We start from the raw sequence: 18659 nt of genomic DNA, 5'->3' as shown, positions 1-18659 counted from the left end.
TGTAGAAACACTTGTACTTAGCAGTGAGCTTGGCTACAACTTTACTGGTATTGATTGTCACCTGGATACAGGTAGACACCACTCCAGTTATTTCACTTTAGAGTTTATAAGATATTTAGAAGTATGTGGGGAATTTTCAAATTTGTTTCTTGAATGTACAAAGCTTTGTCATAAATACCCATGAAGTGCAGTTTGATGGATTGTCCTCTAAAGAAAACATCTCCTCTCTGAAGGTGTAATACAACTTTCGAAGCTCAGAGGAGATTATGGCAGCAGAAAGTGACTCTTCCCTCTGCAGCAGCTCCTCTCAGCTGGCTGCTCTACTAAGGTGAGGGTTGAAGTGATGCTTGCAACCTGCTTCCTTGCTACCCACCTTCCACCCACATCCACGAAGCTTCTGTGGGCTGATGCTTTGACAACCCTGCACTGCAAAGACTATCGGTATGACAAGGTATTAGGAGGAAAAGGTGTACTTTGCACTCACCTCACTTTCTGTACAAATTCATTGCTTTTAATTAGTAATTGCAGCAGAAGGTTCAAAGAGATTTTCATTACAGATAATGAATATTATTCTCACATGGCAAAATTTGCAACCAGAGTCTTCTGGATGCATTTCCTAGCCCACTGGTAAGATTGAATTAGTCTCTCCTGAAATCAACTACACTTTCTCAAGCTTCAGTTATCATAGTACATGTAGGAGAAATGAAAATCTTAGGTTTTGAACTATTTATTAGTCCCCTGTTTCAGTGGAAATGTGAATAAAATCTGCATACTTCCAGAAAGTAAAATTCTTGCATTTTTAAGAATACACTTCCAATATGTTGAATCCTGCACTAGATGGTATAGATACTTTAAGTATTACTTGATATATAAAGTTTTGCTTTCCTTTATTTTGAAGGCCATTTATAAGGAAAAGATTGTAGAGCATGAATATAACACATTTACTATCTCACCGATGAAGAAAAGACACGTCAAGAACACAAGAAAAAGAAATCTAACATCTCTACAAATAAATTTTTTTTGCATTCGTTTTGTGCCCATGAAAAAATATCAGTGATATGATGAATATTTGTAAGGTGATGTACAAGTACAATTTTTTTTCACAAATAGCTTCTGGAAGATTATTTTCTTTTTTCCATTACCAGTATTTAAATGTAAGATTATAACCATGATTAAAAATTAACTTTGCTATATGGAGAATGATGGGAAACAAATGCCGTACCCTTTAATGACTCGCCCACTGATTTTTTAATTTATGTTACAATTTACAAAACAAAACATTTCGTGTCCTTCATCTTTCATAAGCATTTCACTTATTTTCATGAAAACATGTACTGTTTCCTTGCATTGGGTACTCTTGATTCTGAGCAGTTTCTAACCTCCTATCTAAATGTAAATAGTTTATGCTAACGGATTATTAAGAGAGAAGTAAAACAAAATCCTTAAGGCCTTTAGAAATAATACAAAGGGGTATGTTTATGAAAAGTTATTTTTAAAAGGTCTACATTTTAAACGTAAAAATAATTTCAGTTTCCTAAAAGATACAAATAAATTTCAGCTTAAGAGCAGTGAATCATAACTTGATGATCATCATCATGAAGTTATGCTAATTATAGCATTTAAAGGCTTAAGCAAATCTAAACATATGAAAGAAAACCATAGACAGAAGAAGATGATTTGTTGAGGGCCTGTAAGTTGAGTCAACAGTTCATACATATGATTTGCCAAGCAAATTTACCAAGAATAGCTCTTCTTCCTAGAATTACTTTGTTTTAATCTTGCAACTCATATAGTCACTTTATGTAGATTTAATTAGGCACCCTGAGGTTGCCCAAATACTTGCCCCATCTTATTGGCAGTAAATACTAAAACAACCTGACATTCATTATCTACTGAGAAGCTACATTGAGCCAAATTGTCTATCCAGCTTTATGTGGTGATTCTGGAAATAATTTTCACCATTAGTTTACAAAATGACTAAAAGAAACCTGTTTTATGTAAATTAAGGGAATCCTGCTGAGGTTCCTGACAATTGATAAAATGAAATGGAGAGAAAATAACCAGTACAAATAAAAAGCAATTTGCATGAATTCTGGTGAAATGGAAAGAAGCTAATGGATATGGCATTATAAGCAACTTGCCTTGTAAACTGTAGATCTCTCCAACGCTGTTCTGCCGGGTGATGTGATGCCAATATGCACTACGAGGAAGTGAGATCGACTTGGATAAAGTCATTGGTTCAGACAGACTGGTCTGGAGCTAAAAGCCAAAGCAAACATAAATGGAAGGTCACACATAAGCATACTTGACAGATAATCTCAAAACTCTAAATTGAACCTATGTTGTCATGAAGATACCATTTTCTGAATTACCACAGGTTTTATACTATCATTTAAACTGTGTTACAAGCATCAGCACTGTGAATGCTCAGGAAAAAGCTGCAAAAGTGTATCTGGGTATATAGGTTCATTAGCAGAGGTTAATATTAGGACATCAGAATATGTCCCTATTTATCTACAGATATTCTTCTTGCTGCCAGGGTTTTGTTATTTTCTTCTTTAACTTTATGATAATGATAGATTAGCATATGCCTAAATTCTTAAACCCCTCTGCAATCACATTTCCTTTTGGTCATTTAGCCTGCAAATTGGATTGAATACCTAGAAACACGCTAAGAGAGAATCTGAGACAACCAGCAGAGAATTAGCAATGGAGAGTCATTAATCTCCTTATCCTCCTTTGAAGTGGAGGCATCTCATCACCAGCAGCAGGCTTCAACTTCAAGAGAAGATTTTCCTGGTCTGGGGGACTTCATGTGACTGAAATTGTGAATTGCATGGTGAGTGTCCCTGTGTACAAGAGCTACAGCACAGAAACCTGAGAGGAGGAATGTGAACTTTATTAAAGAGATCTCAGTCTCCAACAAACTATTGATGTGAGTGAAAGACAAGACAACGCTACAGAGAAAAAGAAAGAAAGATGAAGGATTGTGCATTCTGGCAACCTCTTTGGATATTCCTGTTATGCTTTCTGTGTCTAGAAGAGAATGGACCTGCAAATTTTTTTGTATCTCTGGCTTTACAGAATATAAAATGTGATCAATAATTTTTGGGATCTAACAAATCACCATAACATTGCGAGCATAATTTTTTCAGAGGTTGTCTGAAAGGATCAATACCAAAGGATCAATTATGCCTGAAGATTTATAATGAAAAACCTCTTAGTTTAAGGGACGGCACCAGGACGGTACTCTGAGAGGGTGTGCCTAGAAACTGACTTTCAGAGAGAGTTCAGCTACAGAGCAGAAGGTATTCAAGGTCTGTATCATTTACTGCAGGTTTAGCCATTAATTCCTAAGGATTCCTTGTTCAGAATCATAATGCCAAATTAAAAAAAACCCCTTTTTAAAAGCTAATATTATTCTGTCATTTCCACCTCTCCCCCCCCAAAAAAAAAAAAAAAAAAAAAAAAAAAAAAAAAAAAAAAAAAAAAAAAAAAAAAAAAAAAAAAAAAAAAAAAAAAAAAAAAAAAAAAAAAAAAAAAAAAAAAAAAAAAAAAAAATTAGAGACAGTATCCACCCAAAGCTCAAAGATCTAAAATTATTTAAATTTTGGGTATTAACACAAACTGATGCATGGAATATATTTTGCTTCAGAACAATATGCTGTAATTACTTCTGCTGTTGTTTTCTGTTTTCTTGAGAACTGTCATCAAAATAACTCCCTGTCTACAGCTAATGTCTTTTCTGCTCATTCATAGCCAAGTATTACATTCCATTTGTCAGTGGTACAGCTTGTAGAAGCATTTAGTCCATTAAAAAAGAAGTTTGAAAGCACTATCAGAAGAATTACATTTTTAGGGGGACTTGGGGATTTAAAGTTTATTCATACGCAGAATTTCCTTTATTGTAGAGATAAGGACAGTGACAAGCCCTCTAAATTATTTTACCATTTTTGTATAGCAAGGGTAACAAGGGTAACTTGTTGAGGAAGAAAATTACATAAAATCATCTAACTTCAGTATACCGACAATTTATTCATAATTTATTCACCCAAAAGGTAAATTAAAGGCAAAACATTTTCTTAGTATGCATTCTGAAAAAAATAATTCCAGTAAATAGAACTAATTTGAGTACAGTTTATTATCTCAATGCTAAATCCATGGGCTGAATGGAAGTGGTTAAACATATAATTATTCCTGACCTGAGGTGATTAGTTCCTGCCTGATCTGACCAATACTGATGCAGAAGAACTTTATGTGCACACATTAGAGATTTAGGAGAACAAAAAAAAAAATCTGTTCTCATTATAAAATAAGTTAAGAACTGCTCTAGTGCTGAAGACTGCACTACAAGCATTCACAATACTTTGTTTCCTCAGATTCCCTAATTAAAGAACAACTTCTGATATCACCTTTTGGGTAAGAATTATCACCATATGCTAAGTGCAATAGGACCAGATGAACCACATTTCTTTGGGGACTCCATAGAGAAAAAAAATGCATTTTCTAGTTTGTTATAATATCATCCTCAGAAAAAAATACTTTAAAATAAAATATCAATTTTGTTTTTAATTTGAGACTTTAAAATAGAAATGCAAACCTATGGATTTGAACACCTTATTACCTTGTATATCATATAAAGGATGATAACATTAATTTGTCCATGAAGTTATTCTTACTGAATAGACTACTATCAGCTATAATTTTTCTTTTAATCTTTTTTTATCCATATAAAAATCACATTGTTGATCAAGTGTAATTGACAATGACAGAATGCTTACTTCTACAAACTGCTGTTTGTAAAAATATTCCTGTGTTCAAAGAAAATTGAATAATACATTGACAGAAACCCATTTTCTCTAGAGAACATCTTATATGTTACATTGTGGGTGTTTCAGATAAAAAGTTTGAAGCCAAGGTGAAGAAAAGAGAAATAAAAACATCAATATAATCAATTGTTCCTATACTATTAGATAGCTCTTTGCTATGTTAATAATTACAGGTTAAACTAGTATTTAAAGTACAGAGATCTACTGTTTCAGAATCCCTTTTCCCCAACTGTAAATGAAATTCTGGTAGTTAACAACGTTAAAACAAAACAAACAAACAATTTGTAAATCAGGGAAGATTTACAGAACTGTTTAACTTTCAAAAAATTAGACGCTCAGGTTCAAGACCTCTGGTGTTCCAGACCAGTGAGAGATCACACTCATAAGTTAGAGACTTTGTCCTAGATACCCTTCCTTTTTGTCTTTTTACTATGCCTCATTAAAAAACAACTGGTTTCTCCTCTGTGCTTTTTTGAAAAAGCTAATGCAAACGGAGAACTTTTCACTATAAGTAAATAACCTTTAAATTTTCTTCTTTTCTCAAAGCAGGTGGACCATCTTGCACAGATTTATTACTGTCCTTAATTTAACAGACATGTAACAGTAAAAAATATATTTAAAAATTATTTCACCTATCTCAGTATAAGGACAGGAAGACAAACTGAGAGAACTGGGGTTCAGACTGGAGAAGTTCAGGGAGAAAGTTTCACGGAGACCTTATTGCAACCTTTCGGTACTTTAATGGGGCGTATAAGAAAGATGAAGCAGACTTTTTAGTAGGGCCTAACAGGACAAGCAGTAAGGGTTTTAATTGAAAAGAAGGTAAATTTAAATTGGACATGAGGAAAGAATTTTTTATGATGGGGGTGGTAAAACACTGCCATTGGTTGCCCAGACAGGTGGTGGATGCCTCGTCCCTGAACACATTCAAGGTCAGGGACTGGGCTCTGAGCAACCTGGTCTAGTTGAACATGTCCCTTCTCATTGCAGGGAGGTTGGACTAGATGTCCATTAAAGGTCCCTTCCAACCCAAAGCATTCTCTGATTTCACTGAGGATTGTTTTGCTGTGTTGCATCTATGTACCAGTCTTAACAAAGGAAAGCAAAGCAGTATACCAAATTGAACATGCATCTAGAATGACTTGGCTGCAGATATTTCTCAAGTCTGATGAGACTTCAGGAAATAAAAAACCATAATCTAGACTTTTTCTCCCAGTTTACGAGAGAGAAAGTGATAACAGAATTAGAACTTAGGTGAAAAGTAGAAACGCATACATCAAAACCACATTAACTCAGGGAATTTTGTGGTGGGAATATAAAAACCCCAAACATCACTGAAACATTTTTGTTATCTGACATGAAACACCTAGTAGTTATACTTCATCCATTTCCTCCAGAATCTGTCTGATAAAATACCTTTCACACAGTAAACATTACATTTCTTTCCTGTATCCAAATCCAATGTCCAAAGCCAAAATATACAAAATATTGAGTCATATGAAGCCTTTGCTTTGCTACCGACAACTTTATTATTCTTACAGGTCTATTTGATTAAAATAGAAATTCAAGAAAAAGTCTATTAATGTGTCACTGTAAGAAGTTTCCCAGATTTTTCATTATTGTTCTTCCATGAAAGGCTTAAGGACTAAATTTTCTTTTAATTCCCATGGGCCATCTCCATTCACTTCAATAGATTTGTTACTCTGATATCAATAATGAATACAATTCCAAGAATGGAGCCTGTTAACTGTATTAGGGTTCTGAGCTTTGATCTTTTTAGCATATTATTTTCTCTCCTTTTTTTTGTCATTAAAAAGTCAAAACACTGAAGGTGATAGAATTTGGCTTGAGGAGACGAACTGAACAATTTATAGTTCATTCCAGTTTTTTTTAGTCTACAATAAGGACAGTTTGGTTTTTACAGATATGCTCTGAAAATAGGTTAGTTTATTATGGATAAAATCCTCTGTCTCATTTCAAGTTCTCATTAGTGTCTTTAAACAAATAGCAAGACAACTAGGTCACAGAAGACTAGCGAGAGTTGTAGTCTAGAAATATGAATTGAATACTATGATATAGATTTTTTTCTTTCTAACTCTAAAGAAGGTTATTTTGTGTGTTATGCCTGGAAGAGAAAGAAATTAAGAAAGAGAATGAGATTAAGAAATGTATTTCACCTCTCAAGTGTCAATTATCTGACACAGACTCACTTCACTGGTACCCACAGTAAAAAATTACTAAAGCTTAAGAATCACACAGTCTAGTAGGTAGCATCAGCTCAGATATCCCCTGAGTCAGAGAACAAGCAGGAGAAAAGGTTTTGGGTTTTTTAAAATGAGTTTTCTCATTTTCTCATCATGACCAAGAAAAGGGTATCTTTCTCTTTTTTGCAAAAGCAGCAACTGTTGTCCCATGTTCAACTTGTATACTATGACACATAGATCTATTTTACAAAAACCAGTTCTCATTCAGTACTGTAAAGCAGACTGTTCCTTCTTAAGCACAGGTTTGCCAATGTTTCTGTTGAAATCAATTCTTCTGCTCCAAACAATTTTCCAATTTGTCATTTTGAATTCTGTCTCTTCACTGATCCACTTCCACATTGTTATAAATGTAAGATCTGGAAATATAATAACTAGACTGAGCCTTGATCCTTCTTTGAAAATATTTAATAAAACTGGATGCAGGATATAGTCCTATGAAATTCTAGTGAGAAAATTCTTTCCTTTGGTGATGTGTTACTAATATTCTTTGGTTATAATTTCTCTATAGCCTTTTATTCACAATCACTTAGGTTGCTTAGAATATAGTTATTTGTTACTTGGACTGCGTTCATTACTTAAAGGTGTTTACTATCACTATAAACATTTATAAGTATCAGCATACTATTTATTTGCTAGGCACTGCTTTATACCTATTTTCACATTTTTATCCAGCTTCCTGTTCCTGACAGAATACATAACATTGGCAGAACCCACACCAATATATGACCTCACAAGTCTTCTGAAAAAACTTATAGAAAAGCTATCTGTAAAAGTAATTTCAGTAGTTTCAGCCTTGATAATATATTTCTAGCATTAAGGTTTTCAGTAGCAATTCCAGTGTTGCTATTACCTTTTGGAGAGTTACTTAATCAATTATGGACAAAAAAAAAAAAAAAAGAGTAACACTACTTTGTGGTGCTAGGGTGGATGATGATTATCCTTTAGTGGTGGAATAATATTGTGAATGAATAATAAAGCAATGGTGGAAGAAAAGCATTTTGAAGGAAGATTCAAAGGGACTGATTGTTTTTTAATATTTTCCTTGGTCACACTACAAAGAGAGAACTGGGATACTTTGCTCCTTTTCTGGAGGAAGTGTGTTGGGTTTTTTCTTTTATTTTTTCTTCTTTCCTCTAAAAGAAGCTCATAATAGATCAGTGTTGTCTGACAGAAGGGATTAATGTTGGGAGGAAAATTAGATGGATTTTACAGCACATTGGGATTATACTTGTTGAATATCAGTAAGGTGTGTGTCTTCACCCACAGCTATCACAAAACTGGGGGTTTGCTCCTTTTTGTGAAAGAAGTTTCCTGGAAACTATAATAATTAGTGTGAGGGTAGAAGCTCATATTCTTACGTCTTTCAAAGGTTTGAGCCATTTTATTACACATAAACAAATACTTTATCCATTTTTCATTTCATAAAACCATCCACTAATAACATGGGAGATAATGCCAGCATGGACAGAGCTGAGAATATTTCAAGCCTGACTATACAGCAGGTCTTAGTGGAAACAAACACAACTGTGCTAATTTCTCCTATCTCTATGACAGAGAATCCAGTATTGCACAGAAATTATTTGCAGATATTGACTGTCCTTTCTGTTGCCATGAAATAGGAGCCAGGTATGTATGCTTGCAGCCCAGAATGCCAACCGTACTTAAGCCAGCAGGTCGAGGGAAGTGATTCTCCTTCTCTATTCTGTTCTTGTGAGAGCCCATGTGGAGCACTGCATCCAGCTCTGAGGGCCACAGCACAAGAAAGACAGGGACCTGTTAGAGCACGTACAGAGGGGGCCATGAAGATGATCTCCTGTGAAGACAGGCTGAGAGAGATGGGGTTGTTCAGCCTGGAAAAGGGAAGGCTTCATCCTATCAGTGTTTGTAAATACCTGACGGAGAGTGCAAAGAAGACAGAATCAGGCTCTTTACAGTGGTGCCTGGTGAAAGGACCAAAGGCAATGTGCACAAACTGAAACACAGGAGTTTCCCTCTGAACATCAGGAAACGCTTTTACTCTGAGGTTGAATAAGCACTGGCACAGATTGCCCAGGAAGGTTGTGAAGTCTCTCACCTTGTAGATATTCAAAAGCCATGTGGACATGGTCCTGGACAACTAGCTTCGATGGCATGGCTTGAGCGATGGGGTTGGACAAGAGGTCCCTTCCACCCTCAACCAGTTTTTGATTGTCATCTCCAAAATTATAGAGCAGGTTTTACTGAATAGGGAGAGTCCCAGATCTTTCTTCTGAACAGTGTAAGGATAAGTAAGTTGAGGTGAAAAAGAATGAACTGAAATGCATTAGTTAGAGAGATCAAAGAAAGAAACCATCAACAAAGAGTTGTGTTCTTCATTTGGAGCAGGTGTTTTCTGAGGAATTCAGCCTGAGAGTTATGGGTGTTCCAGACAGGGCTCTTTCATGAGGTTTGTCAAGCCAAAGCTAAAAATAGTGAGGCTTGCTACCAGTACTGACGTACAAAGTCTTGTCCTCCATCCTCTGTCTGTTTTTCACTCTCCTTGCTCTGCTGAGTAGTCCTCTCTCCTACAAAGCTACTGAGTCTGACCTCAACCTGAAATGCTCTGGCAAAATCTTCAAAGTATGAGATTTTTTTCATGGAATTACTTGCCAAAAGATATGACATATCTTAAAGAGGTGTTTGGGACACTTGAAGTCCCAGTATTTTACTTGAGAGTAATTTAAGGACAGCCTTTCTGACTTCATAGAAGTTTGCTTTAGAACTGGTGTAGTAGAAGCCATGGTATGAAAAATGCCTCTCGGTGGAGAACAGACTTGAAAAGCTCTCTCTAGCATGTGGCAAGAAAGGTGAAATATGGATGGACACAGACTGTCCCCAGTTGGGAGAACCCCACTTGAATAAGTTTGGGGCTGAAAAATTGGATTTCTAAAAAAATGCTACAATCTGTATTCACTGTTCACTGCACAGTTATTTGACTTTCATTATTTCTGATAAAGCAAATGACTTGGACCTCATGAGATTTCTTAAGAAGTTTTTCTTCTATTGTCTAAAACACATCAGTGGTTTCCAATTACACATATTTGTGGAAATCACATTTCTTTTAGCTTGTTCATTTCAGTATACAGAAATTGCTGATCAATGAACTTTAATAAAATTAGAGGAAAACAATTTTCTGAATACTTTCTGAAACAATAATCATCAGTAACTTTTAATGAATATTCCTCATTAAGCTTATCAGTGTGTGTTTCCAGTATTCCTTAACACACATAGTCTGGCTGACCTCTACTTTCTGACATTTTCAGAATTTAGTTTTATATGTCATACAAAGACATTTCAATTAAAAACAAGAAATAGCAAACCTAGAATACATTAAAATTACTATCATGTAGTAAAGTCTTCTCAGATGACTCTTCAATATCTTCCCAAAGACCACATTTCCTTCCTTTTAACTAGTTACTTTTAGACATTTAAAATTCATCTTGAAACATACTGGGGTTAGTTATATAAAGCTTTGAAACATACTGTATTTTTTTTTTTTTGGGGGGGGTGGGGTGGTAGGTATATGCCAGCATATATTAACACACAAACGAACACATTAATTTAAGGCAATTTATTACTAATTAATTAAATATGTACTTCAGTAGCTCCATTGCCTTTAGTGAGTTTTTACAGATTTAAAATCAACTGAGAAAATGGTATATAAAAAGAAACGGCTATTCTTTTCTACTGTGTGTGCTCACACACAGGGATCTCATCATGATCATGTATATAGATAGATACAGCCAGAGCATTCTTGACATTGTTCTTTTAAAATTGAAATAAGCAATCATTAAAAAGCAAAGCCTACGCTTCTTAAAAAATATACCTTATGTATATTTGGAAATATTTGGGGTTTTGTGGCCCAGAAACAACTTGTAGTGAGAGACATGATTCTCTGAATCGCAATTCAAATTTCTGCATATAAAAGAAGCTAGTGAAATTTTTGCTTCCTTACTGATGCCTATTTACTAATACAGCAGAAGTAGCTGCAAATCAGGAATTCAGTTTGGAAAGGTGGGAGACAGATAAGTATTCGTAGATTGCTTTATCTTTCCATATACTTGCATCAACCCAATAAATCCTACCATTAGCAATCTTCCTTCACCTAATTTCATTTTCAGACTAAAACCAGGTGGTTTTTTTTCTGCTGGCAAAAGTTGTTCGGCACAATAGAAATTGTACATACATGACTACATGCCATGTAACTCAAACCTTTTTAAATCCATAGTTGCTAGTTAATGAAACAATCCTTTGCCTGTTTCAGCTTCACAAAACAAAGGAAATAGAATTATACATGTTGCCATGGAAATCTGTAACTCCATTGCTTTTTCTTCTTCATGTAATACAAAATGTATGTAAAGGTCATCACCAAACAATATGTGGGAGCACATCACAGAAATGCCATCATTTTACAAAGGATTTTACAAAATCTCTCAGGTAGCAGCAATTGCAACTTTTACCACTATATTCTACAAGGAAATGATTAAGAATAAGAACCTTTGCTGATTTATCAATGGATTTTGCATCACAAAGACTGTAGAGATATGCATTCAACAGCCAGTCATACGAATCCATATGAATCTTGCCTGGCAGCTGCCTTTACAGAAATGGATTCTGACAGACTGAATATGCTATGAGACTAGCAGCTTTTACCCTGAGACAGTCATTAAAAACAGAGAGATGGATGCTTCTGCCATAGCATGTAAAATCTTCATTAATTCCATGCTGCTGAATGCTGTAAAACTGAAACATTTTTGAAAAACCTATTCCTGCAGAGATGGAACAGTATGCCATTACATTTAACATCTTCATCACCAATGTGGGCAGTGGGACAGAATCGACTCAGCAAATTTGGGGATGACATCAAACCAGGGGGGAGAGTCAAACACCCAGACAGCAGGGCTTCTGTTCAGAGGGATTTCATCAAAGCAGAGGAAAAGGCTGACAGGACTGTCTTGAAGTTCAGCAATGACTGGTATCAATGCTGCAACTGGGCCAAGGCAACTCTGCACACAAGTACAGTCTGGGGACTGACTTGCTAGCTAAAAACTTTGCCAAAAGGAACTAACTGTCCTGGTGATAACATGAATGACCAGTTGTCAGAGACTGAAATATTATAATTTATGACTTAAACATTTTCTTGAAGGACTTTTAAAACTGTAAAGAACACTACCACAGCCTGGATGGGGCCCTGAGTGAGGCCTTACACTGCTCACTGATGAAGATAAAGTAACAGCTCAGGGCTGGGGACATTTCAGAAAGCACAAGCTTAACACCTCCAAGGTGGAGACCACAGCCCCAGGGCTATCAGCTGCCAGGCTCAAACAGACCCCCTGCACCAAAGGGTGGGGGGGAGGAGAGGCTTTGGGTATCTTGGAAAGGCCTCTGGTCAGAGGCGCAGTGACTGCCCATCCATGATGCAACAGACCCTCAGTGTTGCAAGGGACAGTGTTAAGCCAGCCCCTGCAAGGGGAGACACGTGGGCGTTCCCACCTGGCCCAAAGTGTGTATTAATCCACAGGATTCTGTACTCTTTGGTGTGTGGTGTGGTGGCGTGGCGCGGCGTGGCCACGGTGGTGATGGGAGACCCTCACCACCAGCAGACCAGATGGAGGGGAGCAACGAGATATCGTTGGGACCCTCAGATGGATGACATGCTTCCACCTGACCCCTGTCACCTCTCCCTGTTCCCCCACCCCCCACGCACATTTCTTTTTTCCATTTCTTTCTCTCTTTCTTTTCTCTTCCCTTCTCTTTGCCTCTTTTACTATTAAATAAAATACATCCATTTTTTAGCATCAACATCTAACCTCGATTGTTTTTTATCTAATTTCCGGGAATATTTTGAACCTTCTAAGTTCTTTCCGGTTTATGCTCAGAGACTTAGCTTGCTTTGCTTTTCTGGGTTTAAACCGGATCATAACACTAGTGTACGTGTGCAGTGATGGAGGCTAACGACACACTGGACCACATTAGCAAAACCATGGGCAGTAGAACCAGAGAAGTCACGCTTCTCAAATTTGGCATTTGAGAAAACACATCTGGAAGTCTAGCTATGTTCACAAAGTAAATCGCCCAAGCACAGGGGGAATGTCAAAATGGAGAGAGCCTGGCAGAGAACCTCTAAAAAGCAGAATATGATCAGTGATGCTGGATTAAGTGTCTAATGTTTATTCACCATGAGAAAGAAAAGGCTAAAAGAAATCTAACCCCATTTTTTTCTCTCTCTTATTAAAGATATGTTGCGAAGAAGACTGTTACCAGAAATACGCAGTGAAAGGACAAGAGTCAACAGGTCACAGGCTGTGGCAAGGGAAATTTGAGACAGACTTCAGGAAAAAATCCTTCACAGTGTGAACAGCCAAGTGCTGGAATAAGCACCATAATCTGCATCGCTGGGGGTGCTCAAAATGTGACTGGATAAGACCCTGGCTAACTTTATTTAGTTTTGATGCTATACCTGCTTTGAACACACAAGTAGGCGAGCTGACCACCCTTCCTATGCCAGTATTTCCAATCCTATATTCAACGGATTTGAAAATCTGAGAGCTAATGAGATGTGCTGTGACATTGAGTCAAACTGACATTTTGCTGACTGTAGTAGCTGCACATCTTTGTATAACACAGACACTGTGGTTAGTGAAATAATGTCAAATTATTACCAACAGTACAGGGTCTATAATCTGTACTACTGCCTAACAATTCTCCTCAGCCAGATTCCTGCACAGCTGATAAATGAAAATTCTTAGCATGCCTGGCATCATTTGAGACATCAGTAGCGTAAGAACATAACCAATACCCTGTCTGGGTAGACTTTGATAAATGCATATTAAAAGACTGCATGTACTTGGAAAAGTTTCTGTATGTCAGATACAGCTTTTTTAGATACTCAGAATCTGTTGTCTTCAGTCTAAACATAATCAGAGAGATTAGAAATAATTTTCATGCTAAAATCCCTGTCATCTTTATAAAAAGAAATAGAAGCGGAGAAAAAATGCAAAATGAAGACATAGGGTGAAACTCACCTAATTTTTGTCTCACCAACAAGTACCTGATGAGCCAAAGCACAAAAAGCACAGGAAGGAATTACAAAGTAACTTTAGGGCTGTTATGAGAATTTTTGATCTCTTCTCAGATTATTACTTTTTATAATTCTCCTATTCTCTGGAAAGCACTGTGCCCCTCTGTAAATCATTGATAAAGAAGTTTCTTATTAATCAGAGAGAAAGCCTTAACTATTCCCTTGAGTGATATAAAGAATTCCTAAACGGAGTTACTGCAACAGAGGAAGGCCTTCTTGACAGGAGACACAAAATGATGCTATAATTCAAAAGACTGATGAAAAGCATGTGAAAAATACCTTTTTCAGAAGTTAATTCTTTGGTGAATAAGCACCTGACTGTGATTCAGGATTTGTTTTGTTATTGTTTTGTTTTTGTGCCATGCCTAGCATACAGCTGATTACTCTATGACCTTGGGCAATTCATACACAGCTGAGTTTGGCCTTAATTATTTCTGTGCCTCATTTTACTCATTACTATTAATATTATAATAATACCTGTCTCCTGAGAGCATGGGATAACTTCATCAGCTATTATTTTTGCTAATAATAATAGAAGCTCTATAGTTACTTCATTTTATCAGAAACAGTTTTCTGAAAGCAGCAGATTTGAGATTAATACTAAATTAAGCCCCCTGGTGAGGTGGTTTGAGGATTATTTTTTAGTAATACTTAAGTCAGCATAACCTGCTTCTCTGTTGAGAAAGTTCAATGACATGAACCTACCAGCATAGTTATACAACCAAGTTTGCTTGAAGTCACACAATACAAAAGAAAACTTCCATATGAAATGCTTCTCTGAGGTTAGTTAAGGGGAGGGCTGGGCTTCAGTCAGACATGCAACAACCACCACATAGTTACAGCAGCCATTCCTAATTTACAACTTATATCACCCACAGCTTTTAGAAAATAAGACTGCTAAACAAATTATCAATTTTGTTTAGGGAAAAGTTCTTTGGCTCTTCATTTTCTGCATTTCTGGAAACAAATATGGATTTCAGCCTGACAGTGCCTCTCCAACTACTTTCTTAGCTCTGTAAACATGCAATATTTTGCAAAGCACAAGAAAAGTGAAAAAAAAATTACATATTTTCTCATGTCACCAACATTCAAAACCTTTTATATTCAAATGCAACTTCATAAAGTTGAAATAAATGATATCTGACTTTTAAGAAAAAGCTCTATAAAAAGTGAATGTAGATAGGTAGACGTGTAGATAGGTGGCAACAGGGCTTTTTAAAGTGCTTACATGCTAAATTCTCAGGAGGGTTTGCATCTTTGGATACCTTACTATGAAAACATCTTTGCCCTGTTGCATTTAGAAAAGCTAACCAGACCGTAGTGACTTAAATAGAAACCATCACAGTTCAGCCCAGCTGCATGCAAACATATAACTGAGGTGAAGAGAACAGGGAAAACAGTGTTCATAGGAGCCATGCATGCAGCTTCAGGATGGATTCATAGGATGGAGCAGGATTCATGCAGATAAAAAGTTGTATCATCTCAGTTGTGAGACACCTTTGCAAAGCTTTTAATACAAATTTTGGTTGAGCTCATAGTTTGTATTAGCAGGAAGGCAGATTTCAATCTGAGTCTTAGGTAGCATGATAGGCAAAAAGTTAAAAGAACATGGTAACAGTATACAAATATTCCAGAATTTTTTAAAGAGAAGAGAAGGAGAGTAATTTCTAGGTAAGGATGCACATCCATGTTCTAAGGTACTTGGGTTTTAATCCATAGGAGAGATTTAAGAGTACCTTTTTGCATTCAAGATCATCCAGCCCTATAGCTATGGATAAGAGAAATTTCAAAACTGTGTCAGACAAAGGAAGAACTGAATTTTTCCCACCATACTCTGAATGAAAACCCTCATGACTACTACCACTTTGAAAACATTCAAAACTCCAGGGCAAGTTTAGTTTCCAAATGGCAAAACAGCATTTAAATTACATCACCAGCTACCAAAATATTTGACACACTCTTATGTAAGGATTTCCCAGCTCTGCTCTCACACCTACCCACGCCACTTACCTACATACCCCACAAACCTTTATGTTGTCTGTAGTGTTTGTGACATGAGGAACAGCTCTGTCCCGCCCCCATCACTTTGTAGGAGCAGCTGCACAAACCCTTCGTTGCCATAGTAAAGACTTTCCTTATTCCATGGTTTCATTCAAACACACAGCAAAGATCCAGGAACACCAACCACCTACGGAGTTCCTTGGAGAATCTGGGCTTTACACCTCGTCTTTACACCTCTTGTAGCCTGCAAGGTGCCATACAGGGGCACAATGAAACCCTGCAGTTCACAGAGGAAGAGAGGTAAAAAAGGTCCTGACTCGGTAAGGAAGGGATAAATGGGAGAGTCTAGTGGATGTGGGAGTTTGAATTTCATCGTGAGATGAGGTATTTTCTTTTAGAAAGTGAATGACACCTTCTGCATAGTTTTTGAATGCTGCTGCAGCATTTGATTATGACTAATAGTCCCTGGAAAAATGAAATAAGTCTACATTCAAGACAATATTTTCTTTAAAATCAGAAAATAAAAGAGGTCCAGTTGAAAAAATGATGAACTATCACCCAGTCTGAATATCCATAAATTTCCTGCTTTCTTGTAAAGCAGTGAATGTTGGAAACAGACTTGTGATGTAAGTTTAGGGATTACTTAATCCAAGTATACACAGTTTTCTGAGCCTAAAGGCTAACAATGAGTCTGGAAAAATTCTAAAAAAATTCTCATAGAAATCAGAGTAAAGAAAAATGTCATTATATACTTAATGAACCAAGAACCATATGGAAAATTATGCTACTTGTGGGAATTTGGTTTACAAAACTAAAACCCAAAAGTACACAGATTCTGACTTATGTGAAAAAAACCCAAAACAAACTCAAAATTCTTGGTGTTGTTGATCTTGGCAAAATTTATAGCCACAGATTGACCACTGGAGTGTTCCACTGTGTCAGGGGAGGCTTAGACTGGACTCTAGAGAGCATTTCTTTTCCGGGAGAATGGTCAAACACTGGAGCAGACTTCCTAGAGAGGCAGTCTGTGCCTCAAGGTGGTCAATGTTTAACAGGCATTTGGACAATGCTCTCAAAATTGTGCTTTAACTTTTGGTCAGCCCTGAAGTGATCAGGCAGTTTGACTATATGACCACTGTAGATCCTTTCCAATAGAAATATCCTATCCTATCCTATCCTATCCTATCCTATCCTATCCTATCCTATTACAGAAATAAACTTCACAACACCCATGCAAGCCAAGTAAGCAATTCGCCAGCTCTGTATTGCAATAAAGCAGCTAGGTTTTTACAGGGTTATAAAATTTCTAGACACACATTATACAGCAACACCACACATAGTTTCCGACAGGAAGTATGGAACAATATTGAGCTAAGTATGTATGACTAACTGACCTGAGGCTATGCTTTAACTTGCATAAAGTACATGAGTTCATGAATCATCATACGTATTCAGAATCTCAGTACTTGATCTTATACATAATTTAGGAATAGAAGAAAACATACTAAGAGACCAATGTATCATGACATGGGATCATCCATGGATGAACTGTAGAATTTTCTTCTCCTGTTTCTCCTTCAGGAACTGAGTCAACTCAAACACACTTAGGCAGAGTTACAACATAAAAGAGCTTTGTTATATTAAGTAAATTTGAGTGGTGAAATGAAGCCCAAAAGATATATAAAATGTATTTAGCTAAATATTTCGTGTATTCATTTGGTCAGCAGCACCCACTAGTATCTCTCAGAAATTCCCATACTTCACAACTTGAAATAGGAGGTGATAGGCGCACCATTGCAAAAAGACATCAATAACAGCTGTTAACCTGTCAAAGCTCTGAAGATGTAGTGGCAGAGGTAGGATACTTCAAACTGAAACTGTCATGTTAAAATTAAAATTGAGAATATTTAATGTGTTTGTTGATATTTGATCCTGTAATGTTTGATGAGTATGCGTTTAGGTTGTGACCAGGTTCAAAACACATGAAGATAAAGATAGTACAGACTTGTTTACAGAGCAAAGAAAAATTAAAAGTTCGCTATTAAACTAACTCTGTTATTCCCTCCAGTCTCACAGTTGTTTTTATTTTCTTATTTTAAGACATGTTGTGGGTTAGCAAGCATAGTCCTGGAAGTGATTTTCTTGCAAAGAGGTGCTTACAGCTTCCTCTATGACCTAACAGAACCTATCAACTGGGTAGTTTGAATACTGACAATTTTTTAAGCCACTTAAAATTCTGACTGCCTCTGTGGTCCACATTTAAGAATGGACAAACCCCAGGAAAGGTCTCTCTTGCTTCCGGCTGGGGGACAGGTAACCTGAGGGGGGCCCGTACAGGGCCCAGTGAGCCCGGGCGGGGCCCTGCCAGGTCTGGGCTGGGCCCTGCTCGGGCCGGGCCGGGACACAGCCATCCTGGAGCCGTGCGGCCCTGTTCCACCCGCAGCCCCCCAACACCCCTGTTACGTG

General features: G+C 36.9%; 1 protein-coding gene across 1 annotated transcript in view; it reads right to left on the bottom strand.

The window, feature by feature from the left end:
* The window catches only part of DOK6 (docking protein 6), a 170079-nt gene that overhangs the window by 49028 nt on the left and 102392 nt on the right, over positions 1-18659 (bottom strand). Inside the window, exon 7 of the mRNA XM_017729439.1 lies at positions 2142-2259. Coding sequence (XP_017584928.1) covers positions 2142-2259 — 118 coding nt within the window. The remainder of the gene's footprint in view (positions 1-2141; positions 2260-18659) is intronic.

This window comes from Corvus brachyrhynchos, unplaced genomic scaffold (assembly GCF_000691975.1).
Source record: "Corvus brachyrhynchos isolate BGI_N302 unplaced genomic scaffold, ASM69197v1 scaffold331, whole genome shotgun sequence".
NCBI classification, from domain to species: Eukaryota; Metazoa; Chordata; class Aves; order Passeriformes; family Corvidae; genus Corvus; species Corvus brachyrhynchos.
The sequence above is the reverse complement of the archived record's forward strand: the minus strand, read 5'-3'. Positions and strand labels throughout refer to the sequence as shown.